At 38.4% G+C, this 26,172-nt stretch overlaps 1 protein-coding gene across 2 annotated transcripts; it reads right to left on the bottom strand.

The window, feature by feature from the left end:
- Positions 1-7,561: 7,561 nt before the first annotated feature.
- Positions 7,562-21,498, bottom strand: LOC149787862 (uncharacterized). Of its 2 annotated transcripts, none has more exons than XM_089974092.1 (4): positions 21,347-21,498; positions 19,100-19,326; positions 11,597-12,088; positions 7,562-10,579 (listed from the first exon to the last, which is right to left on the bottom strand). In XM_089974092.1, the coding sequence occupies exons 2-4, from the start codon at positions 19,317-19,319 to the stop codon at positions 10,509-10,511; spliced, it is 783 nt and encodes a 260-aa protein (XP_089830218.1). In that variant the 5' UTR covers positions 19,320-19,326; positions 21,347-21,498; the 3' UTR covers positions 7,562-10,508. The 2 variants fall into 2 exon arrangements, with proteins under 2 accessions (XP_089830218.1, XP_089830219.1); XM_089974093.1 differs by having other exon boundaries at positions 21,315-21,478.
- Between the last annotated feature and the right edge of the window lie 4,674 nt (positions 21,499-26,172).

Consider the following 26,172-nt stretch of genomic DNA (forward strand, 5'->3'; position numbering starts at 1 on the left):
GTCTTTGAGTTTTGATTTCAAAAAAAAAGAAGCTACACTCACGCACTCATACACAGACACGTACTATAAGGGTAAAATGGGCTGTTGAATATTTTTTTGAGTTATTGGCAATTTGAAATTGTATTTCTTTTCGAGAAATGTGGGTGGCCCTGAAAAGGGCCTTTTTTGGTGCAGGGGTGAGTTTAAGCAATCAACTTTAACTGCCTTAAGCCTTTGCCACGGCCAAGGCCTACTTCTGGACTACGTAATGATGATGATGATTGAGTTGAAATCACTAAGGGTGGTACGGTAGGCTTAGTCACAGGGTTGACGTGTTTAGCTCGGGAAGGTCGTATTCTCTTCGGTCGTGATAAAGAAGTCTGATACATTTGTTTCAGACTTCTTAACTCCGCTAAAATGTCCAACAGTACCGTGACCGTTTGATTTTCACCCTCTTGTTTCTTTGCTGCTACTTCTTCTTGCTGTTGCTGCTGTTGTTTTTTTCTTACCTCTTCTTCTTGCTGTTGCTGTAGGAGAAAAGCTTGTTCCGCTTCCTTTTGTCGTTGTATAAATTTCTCCAATTCTTCTTTCTGTCTCTGTCTAAAATTCTCCACTTGCGGTAATGAAGAAGGTAACGCAGGTTCCGGAACAAATTCTTGCGAAGAGAGAAAATCCACAAAATCCCAATTCACCTCTTCTGAAAGTAAGTCCGGGTTCCCTTGGGCAGTCTCCCCTGCTGGTGCACCCCAATGGATCGTTTTCTGAGTTTCCGTCATGTTGAATCACTGTCGCATAGATTGACTGCACACAAGCGCTAGCAAATCTATATTGACTACGTGACGTCACAGACTGCTCTCTTCGGATTGGATGCGGCTGGCTGAATTTTGTAACGCGTGTTCGGATTGGTGAATGAACTCAATCCGTTTCAATCCTACCTCTGCCTATAAATAAGCGCCGTTCACTGCATTGATTCACCTGTTTCTCGGAGCCTCAAGATGTGGACCGACGTTCAATCTTCAACCCTTGTGTCAACAATGATGTTCAGGACGGACATGCTCATGTATGTCCGGTCCAAGTGGACTGTTGTTGATAGGACAGATACAAGTCTATGGATGAGGAGAGTTTATATAGAAAGACAAGGATGTCTGAAGAGGGTACTTGTGTATGGACCGGCAGTTAGAAGGAGTTTAAGAAGAAGAAGAAGATGTGAGAGATGCCATCTATGTTAATATTAATATTAACATAAACCCAAAGGCCCTTTTCAGGGCCCCCATATTTCTCGAAAAGAGATAGTCTTTGAATTGCCTACCCCTTTTTTAAAAAAAAAATTTTTTTAAAAAATCCCATGTTCCATTCCCCTTGTCCCTAAACAAGCCCAAACTCTATTCCCCATGTTAAATTCCCCTTGTACGTAGAGTGACCCATGATTTATCGCCATGTTAATTCCCCTTGTACGTAATCTGACCCACGATTTTTCGCCATGTTAAATTTCCATTGTACGTAATCTAACCCGGGGGGGTCTGTAATGCTAATTCCCATTGTACGTAAAGTGCCCCCCTTCACTACTCACCAGGTGGCAAACAAATCCTAGAACTCAGGGAAAAGCTGCCAACACTTACTATACAAGAAGTGTACACTCACTCCCCTGACCCCGCACCTTGGACAAACCCTATCCTTAGGATCAACACTAGAGTCACCAATTATGGAAACAAATTTGAACAAGAATCTAAACTCAAAACCGTCGTAGCAATGGAAATACAAGACACCTACTCCGGCTTCGTACAAATTTTCACTGACGGATCCAAAACAACCGACCCCCCCCCCCACCAAACAGCAGCTACAGTGGTTATTCCTGAATTCAACATACAAATGGGATCCAAATTACCAGACCACTGCTCTATTTTCACCACAGAGTTCTGGGCAATAATAGAATCATTAAAATGGATTAAAGACCAAAAAGTTCCAAAAGCAGTTATCATCAGCAACTCACTTAGTGTAACAGAATCAATCAAATCTCACAGCACCAAAACAAGAGAACAGTTCTTGGCTAGAGCTTTTGATATGCTTAATGAATTATCCACAGCGGATCAGATAGTTGAATTCATGTGGATACCCTCGCATATAGGAATCCCAGGTAATGAGCTAGCCAACAAAGTCGCAAAAAACATATTATTGAACCCTAACTCTGCCCCACTCAGATATAGCATAACAGACGCCAAAAGCATAACAAGAAACTATATTAACCAGAAATGGCATGAGCGCTGGAACTCCACTACAAAAGACACGATACTCTACTCCATTACAAAAGAAACCAATAGGTCCATCAATCCACCCAAAGCGAACAGCCTGGACCAAATAATTATCAATCGCATTGTAACCGGAAAAACAAAATTAGCAGGAAGTTTTAGCAAACATCTAGGACCAAGCCTGCTAATATCAGTTGCTATCACTGCCAACCCATTGAAGACCTGCCACATATATTCAATAGCTGCTCAAAATATCAGGAAGCTAGAATGGAATTTCAGAAAGCTCAAAATAAAATTGATCCCTTACCACTTACCCAGATTTCCTTAAAAATAACAACTCCAACATAAATATGACCTACCAAAACATACGTAAATTCCTAGACACATCCAAGCTAAAAGAAAAAATATAAAACACCCTAAAATCATAGAATAAACAAACCGACCTCACTTAAAAATAAATTTCCACTAGCAGATGGGCACCCTTGACTGATCATGGGGGATCTGAGTACTCAGCAAGGGTGTCCCTCTAACTTAAAAATAAAAACTTGTAAAACATACACAACCCATCCAAATACGCTCTAACATACATAGGCAGACGGGCGCTTTTGATACGTCCCTAAGGACTTCAATACTCAGCAAAGGTTCCCGTGTTCTTAAATCCCAAATATATCTTTAAAAAATAAACAAAAATAATATTTTAAAAAAATCTTCTTCTCTGTTCTCTTCCTAGGCCTAACATGAAAGACGGCCAAAGTAATACTGCGGCCTAATTCTGTGATACAGACCATACTAACACTAAAGCAGCACAGAGTTTTCCATCCAATGCAACCTAGCTCATCTTTAGAACAATTTCAGACACAAGAACCAAAACTCAAATTTCGTGCAAGTACATCTATTTAGACCAGTACCCTGGAATGAGCGGACTCCTGCCTGCAGATGGTCGCCTGCCTTCCTGGTCACTACCTACCTTGCCTCAGTCGGACACAGATAAGCGTGCAACGCGCGCATGAAACACCTAACATAAATAAAATCAAAAATAAATGAATAGCGAGTGGCACTATGGTGCCAGAATCTTTACACAATTATATCGAGAGCCTACAAGAACTACCCAGTCCAGCAGCTAGTAGAAGCAGCTAACTACAATTTTAATCTACACAGCTACCATTTCCCCGAAATTACCTGAGAGGAAAAAGGACTGTGAAGAAGTGTAAAGAAGCAGAAGAAAAACGGGGAACTTCTGCTTAAAAAAAAAAAAAGCCCTTCTAAGGGCTACCAATATTGCCTCTTATCAAGGGAACCATTTTGGCTTGGTATCCCGTTTCGATAAAACTATTATGTACACTAACTTGATCCGTAAATCCACCGCTTCAAAATTCAAACCTTTTATGACCTAACATAGACCAAACTTTGTATATGTCGTTCAGACATATTATTTATTAAACATTTATAAGACATCTACAACGTACACTATGTACTAGAATTTTTACGATTGTTAGGACGTAGGAAAATTTACAACTTGTTTTGATTTGACCCAAATGCACAGGTGGCTAACACATTATTGGCATTTGTATTGTCCATTAGTACAACTAGACTAAATTTGTCTAAGTACGGGCTGGCGTTCTTGGGAGTGCACGACATCCATGGCTGGCTTGCCGAGTTCCTTGCCCTCTTGCCTCTCTCCGACATCGTATAACGGCGGAGATGTGGAACAACTTCCACCCGCCTAAAGCCAGGTGTCCCGGTGTGACATCATCGTTGCGACCAATCGCAACGGGCGTTACAGACTGCTTGGATCGACACCTAGTACAGAAAATACGGACTGAAATCAACTCAATGTTAACATGAATGTGTGTTGGGCCCATTCCCACTTATGAAAGCCCTTCATTCGGGTCGTTAGAGACATATTGACTGGGCCCCGAGTGGCCGAGTGGTCTAAAGCGCTCACCGTTACGGATCACTGACATCTCACCTCTGCGTGGGTTCGAGTCCAAGGCTCGGCTAGAGTGGGTACGTGGGAAAGCCTGCCAGTAGCTTCTCGTGGGTCGGTGGTTGTTCCCTGAGTTTTCCAGGGTTCTTCCTCCACCAGTTATACTGGCCGCCATGTATAGCCTATCGTGTGCTGAAAAAAATGGCGTTAAACCCTAGAACAACAACAAGAGACATATAGTCCTACAAACTGACGGCTAAATTAGCAGTGCTCCTTGAGCACATAAACGCCTGGGGGATGTGGTACAAATTCCTTCCCCTAGGAACATTTAGCATCCCACTGTGCGGGAATAAACACGTCGCGCATGCCCTTCTGGGCGCATACGACGTAAATCCAATCAGTCAATCAACTGGAATTTATTACGTTATTATACTTGTGGAAAATACACAGGATCTAAGCACACATTTAACAAAAATGACTGCTCCCATGTTCTCGAAAAATCAGCCTGATTGAGTCTAAAGTATAATCTCTTTAATAGTTATTAAGATAGGGAAAATAAAGTATGCCAGACTAAGCAAAACCAGCATTTGAAAGTGCAATGAATGAATTACAAAATATACATAATGCTAAAATGTTATTGGCTCTTTTTCTTACAATTTACCTCTTAAGTCCAAGAAGTTAAAATGCTGAACCGGAGTTAGCAGTTTTTGATAGGTGAATATCTGAAGTAAGGCCAGACTGTATACTCTATAACCCCTATTACACCAATCAAACATATATCAAAATAAAGGGAATTAAAAGTTATTTTAACAATACCTAAAATGTACAAGTTAAGGTCTTTTTGAATAGCCCGTATAACCAGTCAAGAAAACCTGCGAAATGATTTTTCTTTAAAACTCTAACCATACGTAAAAAAGAAACTGTAGAGCGCGACCAATAGTGATAGGTAAATATTACAGTATTGAAATTAGTTTTATTTCCTTTCCCCAAACACAAAAATACATTTTTAATGCAGTAATGCAAGATATGTTGCTATTGCCTTGCTGAATTTGGTTTTCGGAAGGATTCTGATGACCTCAGGAAACTTGTAAAAACTAATATACTCGTTCGTGCTGTAAGGGTGTCCACTATTGTAACTTGGCAGAAGAGTGGTACACTTTTTGTGCTCTAACTTTTGGGCTAAAGGAAAATATGTTCGCTCAGGTGCGTCAAAGACCGAAAGTAAAAGTAGCAGAAAGTAGTGTGCGATCACCAAATTGGCACTCTCATAACAGTTTTTAACGATTAATGTTTAAAATAAGCCCACGAAGTAGTATCAGCCCTTACAGCATGTGGTAACGGTGAGGTACAGATAACTATTTTGACAGGGAGAGTAATCCATCTGGAAATGGTAAATGCCGATATCAGCGGAGCCGTTTATATGTAGGAAGAAAAAATTCCAACATCTTCTCCTTCTCCGAATCGGCCAATCGAACCGACATTCCAAAAACTGGTCAGAGGCGTCTATCCTATCATCCCAGCACTGATACAACAGAGACTGGAGATCTCTGCAGGGGGTGGATCTAGCGAAGGATGTTATTTTATTTTTTTTGTTTGTTGCCAAAACAGAATCCCAGTTGACAAAGGAGAGAATTAGGCTCATAATTACCGATGAATCCAAAATAGCCGTAATCTATTGATAAAGCACAAAACTCGCTCCTTTTCACGGCAGCTACAGGAAACTACAACAGTTTAATTGTACGCTTATAAAAAAAAAGTGCCTGACCCAACGGTTCATAAAAGGGGCTTGGAAAAAGACCAAACCATGAACGTGAGAATCCAACCAGGTATTAATGAGCGAGATACCAGTATATCCAACTTAAAAGTACCGGATAAAATCGGAAAAATGAGGGTTTGAACCAGTGACTGTACCTTTTGAGATCTTAACCTTTACCCCTTAATAGAAGAGAAGAAAATCTGCCACTGCGCTCAGAGTATAACATCTCGGATTAACAAATTTCCAAATTGCAAAACGATTCTGAACCTAATTAGTCTGTGGTAAAAAGTAAGCTTTATCATATGAATCTTTCTTTTTCTTCAAGGGGGATGTGTTATGTATAATTGATTTAATTTAGATCCGATTTTTATTCTGGAAATAATAATAGTGAGACCGAGGCTGTATTGAGTACATGACCCTAGTCTTGTAAATAGTTTTATTTAAGTAAACAACTTTTTTAAAATTTATTTTATTCTTTGAGTAAAATGATTGGTTCTTGTTAGGACCATGCTGAGAGTACGTGATGTAAACATGATCACGTGACCCTTATCTGGGCATCTGTTTCGCACAATATTCAAGTTTTAAACCATTGCTTTGAGAGAGAGAGAGAGATCTCAGTCGGGCTTCTATGCACTGGGACGTAAAGGTTTCTTTTGTTGTCATTTTGTGAATTACATTTTAATGTTTATTCAGATTATTTGGGATCTAAAAGATTAATTTGTTTCTCTGGAAATATTTTGAGTGCTCATGCAGAATACTTGAAGAAATTCATTAATTCAAACTGCAGACTTCAACACAGTATAGGATACAGCATACATCATCACCTTCTATCTTGGATTCTTTGTCGGGACTTGAACTTGATTTCATTAAAACATTTTATTATTAGGACTTCTAAAATTTTATTCATGGATTATTCTTGGATTTTATTCTTAAAACCAAAAGTTCTTATTTTTTCATTTTTTTAACAGTATTTTTCCAGGGAAATAAATAATTTGTTAAATTTGTCAAAGCTTGTTATTTTCACTCTTTCTTGTGTTATTGTTTATTCGAGCCTAAACACGTAACATAAGATTACATACCCACATTGGTTGAGTCAAGAGTCAAACCAATGCTGTGAGAGGTGAGATGTATGTGATTTCTAAAGGTGAGGGCCTTATACCACTCTGTCACCTTGGGGCCTTCATGGGGCACGGAAGGATAAGGGGGAAAATACAAAACACTACATGTACTATAATCAAGAACCCTTAAACTAACGAGATAATAAAACGAACAAACTTTGCAAGTACATGTACTGCTGGAATGATCTCTCAGAAACCTGTTTAATATGCTCAAAAACGTATTAAAACACAAACCATGCAAATTTTCCAAAAATGATTTTTGCATGTCAGGATACTACACACATTCAAGAGATGTGAAATGTATCTCATATGAATCTATCATGGTAGTCTGACTGGATCTGGAGACTGGGATGTGGGCACTTGCATCCAAGAAGACATAAGCAAGGCACCAGTGACAGCTAATGCATTTCTGCTATTTAACAAAAATTGTTTCATTCATATATGCATGTGTGCTAAGCTAATGGCCTACTCCAATGACTTCTAAATCTAGGAACATTCAGAATGAATGAATGAATGAATGCATGAAACCAACAAATATTTTGACAATTCTTTTATTTTCATGAAATAAAACCAACAAAAAAAATCAAAATTGTTCAATGAGGGTGAATTACATAATTAAATCTCCAAGTTCCAAATCAAACATATGAAAAATTTTACTCTGTAGAGATGAAAGGAAAAAAAATCCTCTGCGATCTGAATTGATCAACATGTGTATCACAGTCTGATATACTGGGTCATATCATCCTCTGCCATTAGACAAATCTCTCACTCTCTCTCTCTCTCTCTCTCTCTCTCTCAGCCATGTCAAAGGCAGCAGTCACTTTATGTGATTTACCAACAGATGGGCATAAAGATTCTGATAAACCACACCTTTTTTTTACTTGTGGTTTTACCACTCATACCACTCATTAATGTATTTTTTTTCTTCATACCACGATTGATGTCATATATCCATTATTAACATGAGCAAAAAACAATCCTCATGCAATCTGGGATGCAACACAAGAAAATTCCATTTGGCCATAAAGTTTGACCGATTTTGATTGTGTATTTGAATTCACACAAATTTAGTGAATATTACAAGTTCAGTACCTTGGTTTGAATTAACCTTTCTTTAAACTTCTTGGCAACAATGTTATTACATTAGAAATTTCTTTCACATCATTTCTAGAATGGTTTTGTATGTTTGTCTAAAGGGACGTGTGTGTGTGCATGTGTGTACGAGTGTCACATTTCTCTTAAAGAAAATCATACTCTGGAGTATTTTCAACAGATTATCTCTACTGCTACACCAATCTCTAAGGAATAAAACATTATCAAATCTTATTGCAACACATTTTCAAGCAATAATCAGTGTATCCCCTAGGGGTGCAAGACTGAGAGTCAAAAATCTCCTTGGTGTGAGAACTGGGGGTCAGACTGAGTAAAAAACAAACTTTGGTATCAAAACTGGGGGTCAAATACATCATTTGGGGGTCTCTTAAGTGCAAATAAGGGTAAAGGGAAACGCTGAATAATGATTGTATTGTTACTCAATGATACATAGAACATGGAGAAAAAAGCTTTGTATCTTCACTTATGACATACATTTTAGTATTTTCACAAAATGAAAGAAGTGCTAATGAATAATTTAATCAGTCTGCACCAAGTAATTACATAAAATGGCACAATGACTACAGAATCACATAGCTCGAAAAATGTAACAAATTTCTAGCCATACATGGATATTATATTTTACAAATGCATCAAAAATCTTTTTCTTTTCTTTATATTTATGATACATTCTTGAAAAGCAGAAAAATAAAAATTGATTTCCAGGCAAAATTTGACATGTCTGATGCAGTGTGAGGAAATCTGCAATCAAAATTAGAAATATTTGTGTAAATATATAGACATAAGTCACGGTGAAATAATTGCAAACTACTGACCAATCTCATTACAATGACTCTGCATGAATCAGCAAGCATTTTGAAAAATGTGAACACTTTCAATGGATATATTTATCATGGAATTGTATACTTGTAAAAGACTTTCAAACTGTCCAATGGCAACAATTCCCAACAGAATCACAAACAAAATATGAGCCCCAAAAATGGAGAACTAAGATAATATGAGATGATGATGGGAAACAGTTTACAACTGTCTGAAAATGTCACCAGTGGCCTCCATCTTGAGAGGTCCCTTTCAAGTAAGGTCACCCCTAGAATAGATGCCAAAGTACCTGGCAACAAATCAGTATGATTGTACCTGGTCATCCTTATGAATGGCCAATATATTGTTACCATTATTCAATCTGATGCACAAAGCAAGGCTCACACATAAATATTACAGTGCATATAAATATATATTTTTTCTAACACGTCTGAACCTATATAGATTCCAATAAAATCTGTTAATTCATTCTCACGATCAAGTTTAATTATATATATAAAAAAAACGGATATTTTTAAATGCATAGCACAACAAGAGGCCTATGTGGACCTAAAATAGCTCTCTCGTGGAAGTATGTTCACAAACAAAATATACTAGCAAGGGCCAAAAAAAGCTTAGTCAGTATAATGCTTTCGATTCAAATGTTTTTCAACTGCATATGTTATAATAAAAACCTTTTCAAGGTTTATCTTTCTATCTTCATTCACATCTGCTAGTACATCAACATCAAATGTTCAACATTAAATAACCTTTCATGATAGGATGCTTTCTGCTGATGTTGATTACAGCATGTTGACTGGTTTCTGAAAAACTGTTGTGAAGCATTTTTAACAATAGTACATGTTATATATGATGGCTTAATTTGCACAAAGCCATTTATCCCAGGATGCTTTCTGTCAATTTTTTCAGATTCTTTTTTCAGGTCTTTTAGAAGAAGCTATTTAAAGTTTTTCTCTATTTTTAACAATAACAGCCATATTTGATGGCAGATGAGAATGGTTTGTACAAACTTGAAGGTCCTTGACGTAAGGATACTTTCTGTTAAAGGGGCATTAATGGACAAGAGCTATTGCCCTTTGTCTACTGAAATAAAACAAACAAATTTTGTCCATAATGTGATTGAGGAATGTATTCAAAGGAAAACTGTATGTTCTTTTAATAATAGTGGTCATATATGGCACCCAAAAAAACATTTGTAAAAATTTCAAGTTTTTCATGCCAAGATACTTTCTGTTGAACTGGGTCAAATTCTGTTGAGTGTTTTTTTTTAATCAGTTGTTTGAATGTTTCCTCATCCTTAGTAATGGCTGCCATATTTCATGCAAATAAATAATGAATGAAATAAATATGCAAGAATGCAGTTAAGAATACACCAGTCTGCCTGTCTCCAGTCTACATCAGAATGCAACAACAGCTTTCTAGCCATATTTTCTGAAAGGTGTGATACTTCAGTGGGAACAACTCTTCCTTCTTTATTAGCACCATTATGGGATTTAGGTTGTTGATAAAAACTGACTGAAGACGAATTCTGCTCATAAACACTCTCTGGCTCATGAACACTCTGTATGTGTTGTGACCATGTTTCCAACTCTCTGTGTCACAGTCCTACATGTTCTCCCACCTGCAAAAAAGGCAAATTCACTGGTTGTCATAATAAAAATTTAAATTAAAACTAATACATTAAAACAACTTTTATAAAAACATAGCACTGCTTGCAGTGTTATTATAATACATAATTCTGTAACTTTTTAAATAAAAAATTTCCTCTGATGTAATTTTCAAAATAAATAAAAATTGAATATCAAAGATGAAGACAAAAACCGAGTTGTAATATTACAGGCTAGGACTTTTTACACACTGGTGAGTTGCGCTGTTTATTAGCATAAGTAAATGAATTTTTTTTATAGTTGATTCGGTGTCGACTAAATATGCATTTAGGTACCTCGAGTCTAGAACTGGTGGTACAATTATTTATACAGGTACCAAACACCACCTACATCAATAATTTATCATACTATGCATTTAAGACAACTGTTTTAATGTCAACATATGCTATGTCTTTCATTCTACTACTTGTATATCATTGGACATGGATCAAGAAAAACCCATTATAGCTTATATCAGAGGTGGGCAAACTTTCCAGTGCAAGTGCCGCATACACAAATTTACACCTTGTCGCGGGCCGCATAGTTCATTAAGTAAAATAATTTTAGGTTTTTCTAAATAACATCATAATTAATTTTCAGTTGTTAATATGTTGTTAATATATGAAAACGTAAACTTCAAAAGAAGCACATTTATTTGATAAACAGAGTAACATAAACAGAGTTGGTGCAAATGATGACTTGTTCCTAGGCCGCAAGAAAACCCTTGGTGGGCCATAAGAAAGCCCTTGGCGGGCCATAGTTTGCCCACCCCTGGCTTATATCCACAATCAAAGAATATATTAGAGCCAACAGTCACGAACCACCACTGCAAGAAACATACAATGAACTTTTACATGTTCTTTTGTTTAGCAAAAGAGTGAATATATATGCCAAATTCCACATTAGGGTTTAAAGAAAAAATTGTTTATTTAGGTTTAATTAGAATCTATCTCAAAAAAAGTTTGTATACAATGCTGCCTGTGTATGCTTACCTTGGCTATGTGCGGATGTATGTGTGTGAAACTGCTGGCCACCATGAGCATTGTGGAAATGATGCACATGTCTCTGTTGATTATTGTGGTGATTTCTCATGTGGTCCTGCATGTGTTGCTGGTGGGCCTCATCATAGTGATTATGGTGACTACCAAAAAAGTCATCATCAAATGGGTCAGATCCAAAACCAAAAGTATTCGAACCAAAACCTCCTCCAGAAATATCATCTTCATCCATATCACTAAAAAAGTCATCAAAGTTGAAGAAGTGACTTTTGTGGCCATTGCCATTTCCTCCAAAGTGGAATTTAAAATGATCTGATTTGTGATTTTTATGATGTGCAAAGGCATCATCAAAGTTCTTGAAGAAGTCCTCAAAATTGAAGTTAAATCCACTGAATCCTCCTCCTCCGTTGTTACCACCACCAGAACCATCCTCTCCAAACTGGTCATAGTGACGTCTCTTGTCTTTATCAGATAGTACCTCATATGCTAAAATTAATTAGAAAGACAAATCTAATAAGTAAACTACAAATCTGTAGCAAAGCACTGCATCTTACCTGCAGCAGAATTTTATCATTGCTGACAAAGCACCCATGTTGTATGCAAGATCAGTACAATTTTCATTTAGCACCATGTCTTACCTATAAACAGCATTAGGATGCTTTGACTTAAGCATGTTTTGCTCATCGTTTTTAAGATTAAATATGTATCTTTTACTAGTATTTGATGTTCTAATTTTATCAAACAACTGAAACTAGGAATTTGATATTTTCCAGAAAATTCAGTTTGACCTGATGTTTTCCACAGATAACTAATAATAGAAACATTTGTTTATATTTTTGAGTTAGTTCCTGGCTTTGACTGAGGGTCAAGTAAACAACTTTTTCTTGGAGTAAAATGACTGGTTCTTATCAAGGATATACAGAAGCTATGTGACTTTTACATGTAAACATGATCACATCATCCTCTATTTCACAATTAGGCATTTCCGAAACTGCAATCTCAGAGTCCGGGGCTTTTAAACACTTGATGTCATGTTTTTTTCTTCTGTTGTGAGCAGTATTGAATTTGTGAGTTTTTGAGTTATTTGTTAATTTTTCTTCAGATTATTTGCACTCTAAAAGATTAATTCGTTTCTCTGGAAATATTATTGTATTCATATAGAATTCTTGAACAAGGACATTTCTTGAAAATTTTATTTGGATTTCCAAGACCAGAGGATTAATTATTATGTTTCTACAAGGAGCTGTAGACTTCAAAACAGTACAGGTTATAGCATACGTTATTGCCTTCCATCTTGGATTCTTCGTTGGGACTCGAACTTGAAATCATTAGAACATTTCAATATTAGTACTTTGAAAACTTTATTTCGTGGATTATTCTTGGATTTGATTCTGGAAATCGTAAGTTCATATATTTTCATTTTTACTGGGAAATAAATTATTATATTTTTAAAAGCTTGTTGTTGCTCTTTCCTGTGTTACTGTTTATTCGAAACTAAACACATTAACAGTCTGAATGGGCTGGAAATAACAGAACAGTAGCACCAATATCAGGTTTCTTACTAGCCAGAAGTTGGGTGTGAGAATTTGGAAAACATATCAATATCTGGGGCAGCTGTGGGTAAACGGGTCAGCATCATGACAAATCTGGGTAACTGATGCATGTGTAATGCTATTTCAGCACCATTTAGTTATGGAATAACATGGGGGAAGGGGGCTGTCCTTCATTTAGTAATGGTTAGCCAATCATATTCTGTACATCAGGAAAGTGGGTGTGGAATTGTGATACAGTATACAGATCTATAGACAGGCACAAGAGAATAGTCAGAATGAGAACAAGATACAAGTATGAGATATGAAATGGGAACTTAACAGAGAAACTTCATACCATGGATTTGCAAGATATAGTCAGAAAAAGAAACAGACAAATACAAGATGGGGAATTAATAGAAGATATAGAGTGAATGTGTGTGTATGTGTGATTTGGATTTTTTAATGTAGCTTTAACAATTTTTCAGTCACATCTCTGTCTGCAGTGTGGCAGTTTATAGTGATGCCTAGTACTAGGGCATCATGTTGCAGGCATGTGGCATCATGTCCCATCCAGTAACATCTGACACCAGGCCGACCAGTCCTAACACTAACCTCTACATGCCGAGTGCCAATCGAAGCAGCTGTTAGTACATGTACCATTTTCGAAAGTCTTTGGTATGACTCAGCCGGGGTTCAAAACCCACAATCTCCTGCATCTGTGGTGGATGCCCTAACCACTAGACCACCAGAACAGTCGAAGATATAGAATACATAATAGATATAATGGAGTGATAGATATTATGAGTGAACAACTATCAAGAAACCATGTAGCTAAACTGTAGTGCAGAACTTGAAGTATACAGAACATTAGAGTATGTATATTTGTGTATTTCAAAAACAAACTGTTATTTTATCAAGTGAATTTCTGATTTAGTTTTATTTCATAAATAGCAATGTTTTCTCCAGATCTTTCAAACATTTTGTTCACTCATTTGCTCAAAAATGTCCTTACAAAGTTGATATTCCTAAGCATTTGATGCATGCCCTGCTTCTTTAATGCACCAATCACACCATTTTTGGTGAGAAGAACAGCCTCCAAATAGGTTTAAAACTAATATTGCCATGATTTGTAGGGAAAAAAATAATTCTATCCATTATATTATTTAAAGAAAACAATTATTCTGAGACAAACTAGCAAAATATCGATTGTGGAAAGAAAATCTAAACCACTCCCAGAAAATTTAATCTTTATTCTTATTCTTTTAATATTTTTTAAACTGAACCCTTCTTCATATTTGACTGCAGGGGGCTCACAAATAACATGACTTCCAACAGTTTCACAATCTGAATACAGTGCAGTTTCATTTTCTGAATGAAGAATAATCTCACTTTGCAAAACGACAGAATCAGTGCTACCCTCATTATAAAACAGTATCCGGGTGCCATAACCGCCAACCTTATTAGATTGAAAACTTTTTTTTATGTATCATCATCATCATCATCAGTCTCATGACCTAGTGTGGTCGTCGAGGCACTGTGCTGCTGAACATCTGACCAGTTCCCTCCACTTGTCTCGATCATATGCCAATGCCTGTATCTCCGCAAAACGTTTGCTGGTCCATTCTGTGATGTTGTCAGTCCACTTTTTTCTCTGTCTACCTCTCCTTCTGCCACACTGGACGCTGCCCTGCAGGACTGTTGTGGATAGAATGTTGGCTCTAGTGACATGGCCATACCATTTCAGCTTTCTCTTTTTGACGGTGGTGAGGAGGTCCTCATATTGGCCTACTTCGCCCCTGATGGTGTTACGCACTTCTTCATTTGTGATGTGGTCCATGTAAGAGATGCCAAGGATGGTTCTGTAGCATCTCATTTCAAGTGACTGGATTCTTCGTTGTAATTCTGCTGTCAGGCTCCATGCCTCACATGAGTACAAAAAGACTGAGATGACTAGAGCTCGCAATAGTCTGATTTTAGTTTTCAGACAGATATTCTTGGCTCTCCAGATGGGTCTTAGCTTTGACATAGCAGCCATTGTTTGTGCTGCTCTTGATCCCTCTTCAGTGATTATGGAACCAAGATATTTGAACTGGCTCACTGTTTCCAGTTCATGTCCTCTGACTTTAATCTTGGCTGAGATTTGTTTGCCACTATTTGTCATCAGCTTTGTCTTCTCAGCGCTTATCTCCATGTCAAATCTGGAAGATGTTTCATCCAGGTTCTTCACTAAGGTGGCAAGCTCGTCTTCACTGCCTGCCAGCCCATCAATGTCGTCTGCAAAGCGGAGGTTGGTGATGTTACGCCCTCCAATGCTGACTGTCCCACAGTGGTTTTCCAGGGCTTCGCTCATAATGCGCTATAAGTAGATGTTGAAAAGCGTGGGTGACAGGAGACAGCCTTGACGCACTCCCACTGTTGTCTGGAACCAGTCCCCAACAGAACCTTGGGCAATTACTGCACTGGTAAACTTGGCGTACAGCTGCTTGATGGTATTGGTTAACTTTTTACCCATGTTATACTTCTTCATTGTGGCCCACAATGCCTCATGCCACACTCTGTCAAAGGCCTTTTTGAAATCTATGAACGCATGGTAGATGTCTTGTTGGTGTTGTGAGTACTTTTCGCACAGAACCCTGAGATTGAATATTTGTTCTGTTGTGCTTCTTCCACTCCGGAACCTGGCCTGTTCTTCAGCGATTATTTCTTCTGCTTGTGGTTTCAGTCTGTTCAAGATGATCTTCAGCATTACCTTACTAGCATGGCTGATCAAACTGATAGTTCTGTAATTTTGGCACAGCTGGAGATTGCCTTTTTTTGTGAAGTGTTATAAACAGTGACTGGGTCCCTTGTGTTGGCCATTCACCTATCTGCCAGATCATGTTGCAGATTTTTGTTAGTAGCTCTTTCACTGATTCTCCCCCATTCTTGATAAGTACAGCTGGGATGTTGTCTACTCCAGCTGCCTTCCCATTCTTCAGTGCTCTTATTGCTGACTCCACCTCTTCTTTGAGAATGGGGAAGTCATCATCATTTGAGGAGTTTGGAACTTCAAGCACCTCTTTGTCTCCTGTGGACTGACGGTTGTAGAGTTCTTTGCAATACTCAGCCCGTCTTTCTGCAATGTCACTCGCCTCTGTGAGGCATTTTCCATTTTTGTCTTGAATGGTACTGACTCTTGGTTGTTTCTCTCTGGTGAGGTCTTTCACAATTTGGAATGCCTTTTTGCTGTTATTCTTTATCAGACTGTTCTCCATTTCTGTGCACTTTTGTCCAATCCAATTTTCTTTTGCTTTGCTCAAGTTTTTTCTGATATTCTTGTTTATTTCTCGGTACTCCATTGCCCCTGTTGTGTGTCTGGTGTTTTTGAGTTCTTTTCGGGCATCACACAACTTCAGAATCTCTTCTGTAACCCAGGGTTTTTTATTCGGGTGATGGAGGCCAATGATGTCCTTGGCAGCTGCTGTCATGACTGTGTTGAAGGTGTCTGTCATCTCATTGACATCACCATCCATCACAAGGAGTGGAGCAAATTTTCCTCCAATTGTGGCTTGGAATGGCTTGCAGATGTTAGGGTCCTTCAGTTGTTCAAGGTTGAATTTGAGCCTGATGTTCTTTGGCTTGTTAATTTTCTTCAGCCTCACTCGGAAGTTCATAATCACGAGGTCGTGATCACTCCCAACATCAGCACCTGGGAATGTCCTTGTTTTTGCTCTACTGATGCCAGATCGGTAATGGTTTTGAACCAGCATGTAGTCTATCTGGTTGTGATGGGTTCCATTTGGTGAGTGCCATGTCCAGCATCGTGAAACTTTATGTTGTCCCAGGGTGTTGGCTAGTACCAAGTTGTTGTAGCTTGCGAACTTGAGCAGCCGTCTCCCTTTTTCATTGGTAAGCTCATTGCAAGAAGGTCCACAATGTACTTCCCAGTCTTTTAGAGCATCTTTACCAACTTTGGTATTCCAGTCTCCTTGGATGACGAGGATGTCTTTTTTACTGACCAGGTTTAGAATACCCTGTAGTTTGTTGTAAAACTCCTCTATTTCTTCATCATCATGATCGGTAGTTGGAGCATAGACTTGGATAATTGTGATATTAAAGGGAGATGCTTTCAGACGAATGGAAATGATTCTGCTAGATATGGGGCAGCATTCAAGCACAGATCCCTTGATGGCTTTGTTTACAAGGAAGCCTACTCCATTTATGGACTTGTCACACTCTCCACTATAGTATAATATATGCCCATCTTCGGTTTGGTGTTCTCCTAGGGATTTCCATCTAACTTCACAGAGTCCCAGAATGTGCCATGTGTAGTGTTCCAGCTCATGTGTCAACTCTTGAAGTCTTCCAATTTGCGCCAGAGTTCTAATGTTCCAGGTGGTGATGGCAATGTTGTCTCTCGCTCTGATTTTATGCATAGTACCAGTAGCACACTTGTCACCTCCGTCCTGGTAAACAATGGCAGGCGCGGTCCTTGTTGACCCGGGCAACAACCGATCCAGTACTGTAAGCTCAGATTTGTCCAACATTATCAGTGTGTCTTGGGCAAAAGTCATCTGGTGGAGCCCATCCCTCTCCAGACCAAGGAGTTGCCAGAAGGGGATGTAGTACATCATCCAGCTGCCTTAGGGTCTCCACTCCGGATTTTCTTATAGGGTTTACTCCCTTAGCCTTTGGCTAACCAAAGCTGACCTGCAAGGCAGCAGGAGACTCATGGATGGGCGGGTGCATCCATTTCCCGAGCAGATAAAGCATCTGCCACTGCCCATTTTTATGTATCATACTGTGACATAATGAGAACAGCACTGTTATGGATATCTATACCATACATTATGTTATAATACAGTTTCAAATCATTTGTCAATGACATTTGTTAGTTATTTCTTTAATTCAGTGACTGGCCTGAACTATAGTAAGAGTACATGTATCTATTTTCTTCAATCACAAATCAAGATTATTTCCAAGTTCATGTCAACAACTAATTCTGCCGAAGTACACCAAACATTAGTTGAATTTAAGTCATGACCACATAGTAAGGAGTAGATTTGCACTTTGAATATGCCATGACTGCCCTAGCTGCTGATTGGACAATAATAATAAATTAGTACTGTTGACAATCAAGATATTTCACAATAAAATAATATAAATGTTTGGGAATATTTTCTAGTGACTAAAATTTGTTTATTTGATAAGCATTAGGTGACTATACACTGCATTCTCATTCTTCAGTTCTATTCAGCCTTGCAAGAATCATTAGAGGAAATATGATTTATTTATAATCTGTTCACTGAAATCCCAGAGTGTAAAACCATTTATTCTAAACTGACAGTAACTTGCTGGACTATCGTGAAATTATTCAAGGATTTGGATATTTTATTAATTTTGTTGGATTACATGAAACATGGATTTTTAGTGACATTCAACTTTCACTGGAGTACCTTGAAGATATTAAAATAGTGCTTCTTCAGTGGTGCTAGCATAGCACATAAGCACTTTAGAACCTTCATTCAGAATACAACTGGATCCTAAGTGGAATATAGTGAAATTGATGTCACATTTAGGATAATATTCAAGGAATTGTACAATAAAGTAGTCATTTATAATTATTTCACTTTGTTTTATTTTATATTTTAAGGAAATAAATTATAATTTGGAAAATTGAAAGTATGTAACAATAATAATAATAATAATAATAACAATAACAGTTTTAACTTAAAGAGGGTGATTCAAATCTGAACAACAGTATAGCAAGACTTACCAAAATTGTTAAATAGTGCTTTGAAAAGAATCATGCTTCACAATGTTTTCTTTCAACCAATACTGTTATACATTAGTATGATTTCAATCACGCGATCCATAGATGTTCAGTGTTATAAAGAGGGAGAGCTGTATCTACATCTTTATTCTATTCACCAGTGTATTCAAATTATCTTTGACAATCAGCAAGAAATGCAGAGTATACATTTACCTTTAGCTATTTCAACAAACTTCTTCTCTGCTTCTGGGTCCTTCTTGTTTTTGTCTGGATGATATTTCAGGGCCAGTTTACGGAAAGCTCTTTTGATTTCCTTTTCGCTGGCCCCTTTTTTGACTCCTAAGATCTCATAGTAGTCCTTTGAGGCCAGAGTAATTTCCAGTGCAAACAAGCAGCACATGGCAGACATCAGAAACACTTTTTCGCAATGCATGGTCAATCTACAAATGAAGAAATAAAGAATAAAAACTTAAGCATTACATATTGAAAAGATAAGCTGACATGGAAGCTATCATAAATTCCAGCAATTATTATTTACATCATAGCCTCTTTGTATTGTAACCCCTAACCCATTGTTACTGCACTGAACTGCATTCAACATCCAAAACATGTATAAGCTCATGTTTGATTATAAATTGATAACCCACACTCGTAAACACTTCAAAAAATCCCAAGATATCAGAACTTAAGTAAATAAAATTGGTGTGGAATACTAACAAAAGCTTTTCATGAGGTCTAAATATATGACATTCAGTCCAGTTATTTAAACATTCAAATAGTTTAGTTTTTCTTTCAAAACATCCATGCTACTCTTCAAAACTGAGGACACTGAGCAATTATGCAAACAGCATTGACAATGTTAAAAGTCTCCTCAAAATAGTGACATCAATATCATCCGGCTCACTAGTCTTGTGAGTTTTCAAAGCCTAAACTCTTTCATAATTTGCTCTACAGAAAAGGGTTGAAATGCAGCACACCATTTCACTCACAAAAATGTTTGTGTACACACAAGTTGCTTTAAGTAATTTCTATCCATCTATAAATAAGGTGATGCAGTCACACTTGACTTTTAAGCAACAGGTGGTACATGGTCAAAGACAAAGTAAAGACGGTAGCGATAGTAAAGTCAGAAGAGTGATGACATGAAAGGCAGAAATTAGAGTGTCACTACATTTTTGTCCCTTCATACTCAGGCCAATCCAGCCACTGTAGCAGTGATGAGATAAAGAATCTCAACCACCATAGCCCTGAGAATCACTAGAACTTACTTGTTTCTAACTAGCTCAATAGAATGTGATTTTGGAAAGCTCCTGCTTGCGAGATAACAAGTCAGGAGCATCTGCAATTATTGATGGTACATGTAATTTGTTCCAAGTACTTAATGCATGAGGGAAGATGCTGAAATTGAAACAATTTGTTGATGCTGACTTCTATTAGCATTTATTCCTGTGGTTTGCCCTAGTCCGGCTATATGCTGTGGTCAGGTATTTGTCTTTATTTCCTTTGTGGCCAGATATTACACTCTGTGTATGTGTGTGTGTGGTGGGGATAACTGATCAATTGAAAACATAACAAAACTACCAGATTAAATAATGTAAATAATTAACAGAGGTGGCTAGATTTCAAATGATCAAATGATCAACATTAGGAGGTTTCTTGAAAATGGAAATTTTGTGAACATTTGACAAAGTTGCCATAGAGGGTTACAGGATGATAACCTATGGACAGTGCCAGATTAAACCCTGTGGAGGCCCTTAGGCAGTCAAAATCTTGAGACCCCCCTCGCAAATCATCTCTTAATATGTTTTATCAATATAATTTTGATCCGTTGTTGCAGGGCCCCTACGCTGGTCCCTATTCTGCTTATCTGGTAATCCGGTATGCCTATGGAGAAAATACAAAATTCTATTTAGTTATTTCTGACATGTTCTGGAGTATATACAATATTTTAAAATTATCAAGGCATCCAATGCACTGGGCATTTTTATATATATATTCTAATAGTGAAAAAAATATGGAAACTGATAAAATGTTTAAGTAACACAAAAACAAACAACCACTATCCTGTATAACCAGAAAATAACTACTCAGCTTTCACACATACATTTCTTGTTTTGAAAAGCAAGTCCGGTACATTTTTTTAGGTTTCCAATCGATCCATATGTGTACATTTAAAACCCTTTGCTTCCAATGCGCTTGCATCATTTTTTTTTTCTTCATTCTTTTAAATAAAATTCACCATCATAATTGACGTACATAAAAGTTACACTGTAGATACAAGCCAAATGTATTTCAACTCAGTTTTATCGATAAATTTTGCGATTTGTTTTAAAGAAATCTTTTGCATACCCCAACATATCATGTGCCATTTTGTTTTGTAAACAATTTTAATTATTGCACATCCTATATTGTGGTCATTTTGAGGTACCTTTGTATTAAGTCTGTAAGAAGGATAATTACCTGTCTCTTCTTTATACTGTGAAGTTGATCTATGCCTCCTAGAAAACAAACACTGTCAGCTGACGGGGTTGTTGTCTCATCTACTAGTGAAGTGTATCAACTCGATGATCCAGTTATTGCTAAATATAGAATATATCCGGAAGGCCACATGTAAATACACGACTGAGAATTTCATTGGTTAACTTGTGACGGGATTCTACTTCTTCTTAAAAGATCGAAAAATCTGACGTATATAATTTCTTGCTTGAAACCAGCCTAAGACATTGGACTGGTTCCTTTACTCATCATATTATACAGTTTGTAATTTTTGTTTGTTCCTAAGACAGTATGTTGCAACATCATTGTGACACATGTTCTCAACGTCAGTAGATGTTGGTGAGAAAAAAAAATAATAATTTGTACGAAAAATAATCATACCGGGTGACAAAATGACTCCATATTACCCCCAATATCCATTCTTACATAGGACCCTGTTTGTCTAGGCCGATAAGTCAGCCCTTCACCCATTATGATATTGATGTTGGGGTTATATATAGAATAACAGGTTCAAGTTAATTACGGTGTTAAAAGAACAAAGTCCTCGAGATTAAGCTACTAACATGTGGTGGGACAAAATTAAATTTAGTGCTCCTTGTGGCAAAATGGTGATGGTCACCTGGTGCGCCCGCAGAATTATTGGGGGAGGGATCAAACATGTAATAGCTGTCAAGTTTTAAGTATTGGCCAAAACATATTTAGAAGTGAAATGGGGGGGGGGGTAATTCTCTCCTTACCCCTATAGGCGTGGACGCCCAAGATGGTCACTAATCTTTACCTTTACATATCTTTGTTTCGTATAAGATGGCCTTTTTTTCTCATATTTTTATGAGCATGATTTAATCTGAACTGTTTTTCTATATCCTAACTTTTAACATTCTTACAATTTCAAAATTTATTGCACATTATTTCATGATTTACTACGCCGTAAGCTTTTTATATGTCAAGCATGTTAATCAAGGATGGAAACATTTTGACGTTTGTTATTTAATAATTATCAGGAAGATGTATGAATCATGTATCATTAGAGTACAATCCCCTAAAAACCGGTTGAGGTTCATAAAGTTGTTATTGGTTACAAGGTTTTCAGGCAAAACTCAGACTTCTCTTTATTGTCCTTGAGATTAGTCGGCCTCGAACCACAAGCGCGTAGCATTGGTCTCTCGTCCAAACAAACCATCTCTAGGACTGATATCCACCACGTCGTAGTCTTCAACGATGCGTGAAACTTTGGAATTGTTTTCAAACGTCGATTTTAGTCGTGTTCCCACATTCCTACAGCTTGGTACAATAGACTTTCCAAACTAAGGTGTCGTATGTAAGTTTAGTCATTCAACTCTTCTCTAGTGAACTCTGTCGCTGAATGTTGTAAGGTCTCGGTGAGATATCGACACTTGGGACAGTTATAAAATAAACATCCACGAAATCTGTACATTATCTGTGCTTTTCTAAATCCAAACCCTCCACTGGAGTGGCAGTCTTAGCTGCACTTGCTGAACTTGAAGGTTGATTCTGGTGTGGGTTGGAGCTGCTTCTTCTTCCTCTGCGATCTCTTTTCATTAGCTAGCAAGAGTAGCTTGTCCTCGCCGGCTTTCAGACCAGTTATCAGAGCATGTCGCCAGCTGAACCTGTCTAGAACAAGCTCTTCCCAGGTGCTGACATCGATGTCAAGGTCTTTCATATCATGCAGACATCCTTGAGGCGGATATGTGTTCGTCCGATCAACCTTTTACCAGAGTCAAGTTTCGAATAAAGAATGACTTTGGGGATCCGTCCGTCATCCATTTGACGTACATGGCCCAGCCATCCGATGCGACGTTAGCGGAGGAGTATGACCATGCTGAGAATCTTGGCACGTTCAAGCACCTCGTTGTTTGTTACTCGATCGATCCAGGTGATCCCGAGTATGGGTCGGAGGCATCGCATGTGAAAGGCGCTTAGTCTTTTCTCTTGTGAGGCGTACAGAGTCCAGGATTCTCTGGCGTACAGGAGATTGCTTACCACGCAAGCACGGGACACGGAGATCTTAGTGTTCAGGGTCAGCATGCTGTTGTTCCACACTCTCTGCGATAACCTGGAGAGACTTGTTGATACCTTTCTAATTCATTTGTTGAGCTTAGTATCGAGCAAGAGGTTGTTGGTGATGGTAGAGCCGAGGTACGTGAACTGATTGACTACCTCAAATTCGTAATTGTTGATGATGATGCTCGGGGGTCAGCGTCCTGAGCCATCACGTTTGTTTTCTTTAGGCTATAAAAGGCTACAAACAAAGGCTATTTAACTATCAGTCATACATTTACTATATAATATAGTACCTAAATGACTGATAGTTAAATTGTAAGCAACGTTACGAGAGCCTGTGGTTGTAACCACTTGTCTCGAGTTTGTCAAAAGGTAGTCAAAAGGGTCTGAAGAACGGGCTTTGGTACAAAGGTAGTCAAAAGGCTCTGAAGAATGGGCTTTGGTACAAAGGCAATGAAAAATGTCTGAAGAGCAGGCCTGGTACAAAGGTAGTCAAAAGGGTCTGAAGAAGGGGCTTTGGTACAAAGGCAATCAAAAAGGTCTGAAGAGCAGGCTTGGTACAAAGGTAGTCAAAAGGGTCTGAAGAACGGGCTTTGGTACAAAGGCAATCAAAAAGGTCTGAAGAGCAGGCTTGGTACAAAGGTAGTCAAAAGGGTCTGACGAGCAGGCTTAGTACAAAGGCAATCAAAAGGGTCGGAAGAGCGGGTCTAATACAATTGTAGTTAAAAGGGTCTGAAGAACATGCTTGGTTCAAAGACAATCAGAAGTGTCTGAAGAGTGGGCTTGATACAAAGGTAGTATAAAGGATCTGAAGAGTGGGCTTGGTACAAAGGTAGTCAAAAGGGTCTGCAGAGCAGGCTTGGTATAAAGGTAGTCAAAAGGGTCTGAAGAGCAGGCTTGGTACAAAGGCAATCAAAAGGGTCGGAAGAGCGGGCCTAATACAATTGTAGTTAAAAGGGTCTGAAGAACATGCTTGGTTCAAATACAATCAGAAGTGTCTGAAGAGCGGGCTTGGTACAAAGGTAGTATAAAGGATCTGAAGAGTGGGCTTGGTACAAAGGTAGTCAAAAGAGTCTGAAGAGCAGGCTTGGTATAAAGGTAGTCAAAAGGGTCTGAAGAGTGGGCTTAGTACAAAGGTAGTCAAAAATGTCTGAAGAGCAGGTTTGGTACTAAAAATATAAACACATGACCAGATAAGTCATGGAATCTGTAAACTCTATGTTTCCCACTTTCCTGTAAATGATTTTTACTTCATTCGTGGTGACTTGTGGAATTTACACATCTACATAAGCTCTAACCACCACGACCATCATCATCATAAGTCTCATGACCTAGTGTGGTCGTCGAGGCACTGTGCTGCTGAACATCTGACCAGTTTCCTCCACTTGTCTCGATCATATGCCAATGCCTGTATCTCCGCAAAACGTTTGCTGGTCCATTCTGTGATGTTGTCAGTCCACTTTTTTCTCTGTCTACCTCTCCTTCTGCCACACTGGACGCTGCCCTGCAGGACTGTTGTGGATAGAATGTTGGCTCTAGTGACATGGCCATACCATTTCAGCTTTCTTGTTTTGACGGTGGTGAGGAGGTCCTCATATTGGCCTACTTCGCCCCTGATGGTGTTACGCACTTCTTCATTTGTGATGTGGTCCATGTAAGAGATGCCAAGGATGGTTCTGTAGCATCTCATTTCAAGTGACTGGATTCTTCGTTGTAATTCTGCTGTCAGGCTCCATGCCTCACATGAGTACAAAAAGACTGAGATGACTAGAGCTCGTAATAGTCTGATTTTAGTTTTCAGACAGATATTCTTGGCTCTCCAGATGGGTCTTAGCTTTGACATAGCTGCCATTGTTTGTGCTGCTCTTGACAAAATTTCTGCTCTTGATCCCTCTTCAGTGATTATGGAACCAAGATATTTGAACTGGCTCACTGTTTCCAGTTCATGTCCTCTGACTTTAATCTTGGCTGAGATTTGTTTGCCACTATTTGTCATCAGCTTTGTCTTCTCAGCGCTTATCTCCAAGTCAAATCTGGAAGATGTTTCATCCAGGTTCTTCACTAAGGTGGCAAGCTCGTCTTCACTGCCTGCCAGCCCATCAATGTCGTCTGCAAAGCGGAGGTTGGTGATGTTACGCCCTCCAATGCTGACTGTCCCACAGTGATTTTCCAGGGCTTCGCTCATGATGCGCTATAAGTAGATGTTGAAAAGCGTGGGTGACAGGAGACAGCCTTGACGCACTCCCACTGTTGTCTGGAACTAGTCCCCCACAGAACCTTGGGCAATTACTGCACTGGTAGCATTGGCGTACAGCTGCTTGATGGTATTGGTTAACTTTTGACCCATGTTATACTTCTTCATTGTGGCAGACAATGCCTCATGCCACACTCTGTCAAAGGCCTTTTTGAAATCTATGAACACATGATAGATGTCTTGTTGGTGTTGCGAGTACGTTTCGCACAGAACCCTGAGATTGAATATTTGTTCTGTTGTGCTTCTTCCACTCCGGAACCTGGCCAGTAGTGAATCGGGATCCTATAGGGTCTATGGGACTTATCATTAAAAATACCCTTGGGAACATATAGAGTCTATGTAAATTTAACATGGAGAAAAATCGTGGGACAATATAGGGTCTATGGGAATTAACATGGCCAAAAATCGTGGGACAATATAGGGTCTATGGGAATTAACATGGCCAAAAACCCTGGGACAATATAGGGTCTATGTAAATTTAACATGGCCAAAAACCCTTGGGACTGTATAGGGT

The sequence above is a fragment of the Sinohyriopsis cumingii genome, chromosome 11 (genome assembly GCF_028554795.1).
Source record: "Sinohyriopsis cumingii isolate HCF-2022 chromosome 11, ASM2855479v2, whole genome shotgun sequence".
Lineage (NCBI taxonomy): Eukaryota > Metazoa > Mollusca > Bivalvia > Unionida > Unionidae > Sinohyriopsis > Sinohyriopsis cumingii.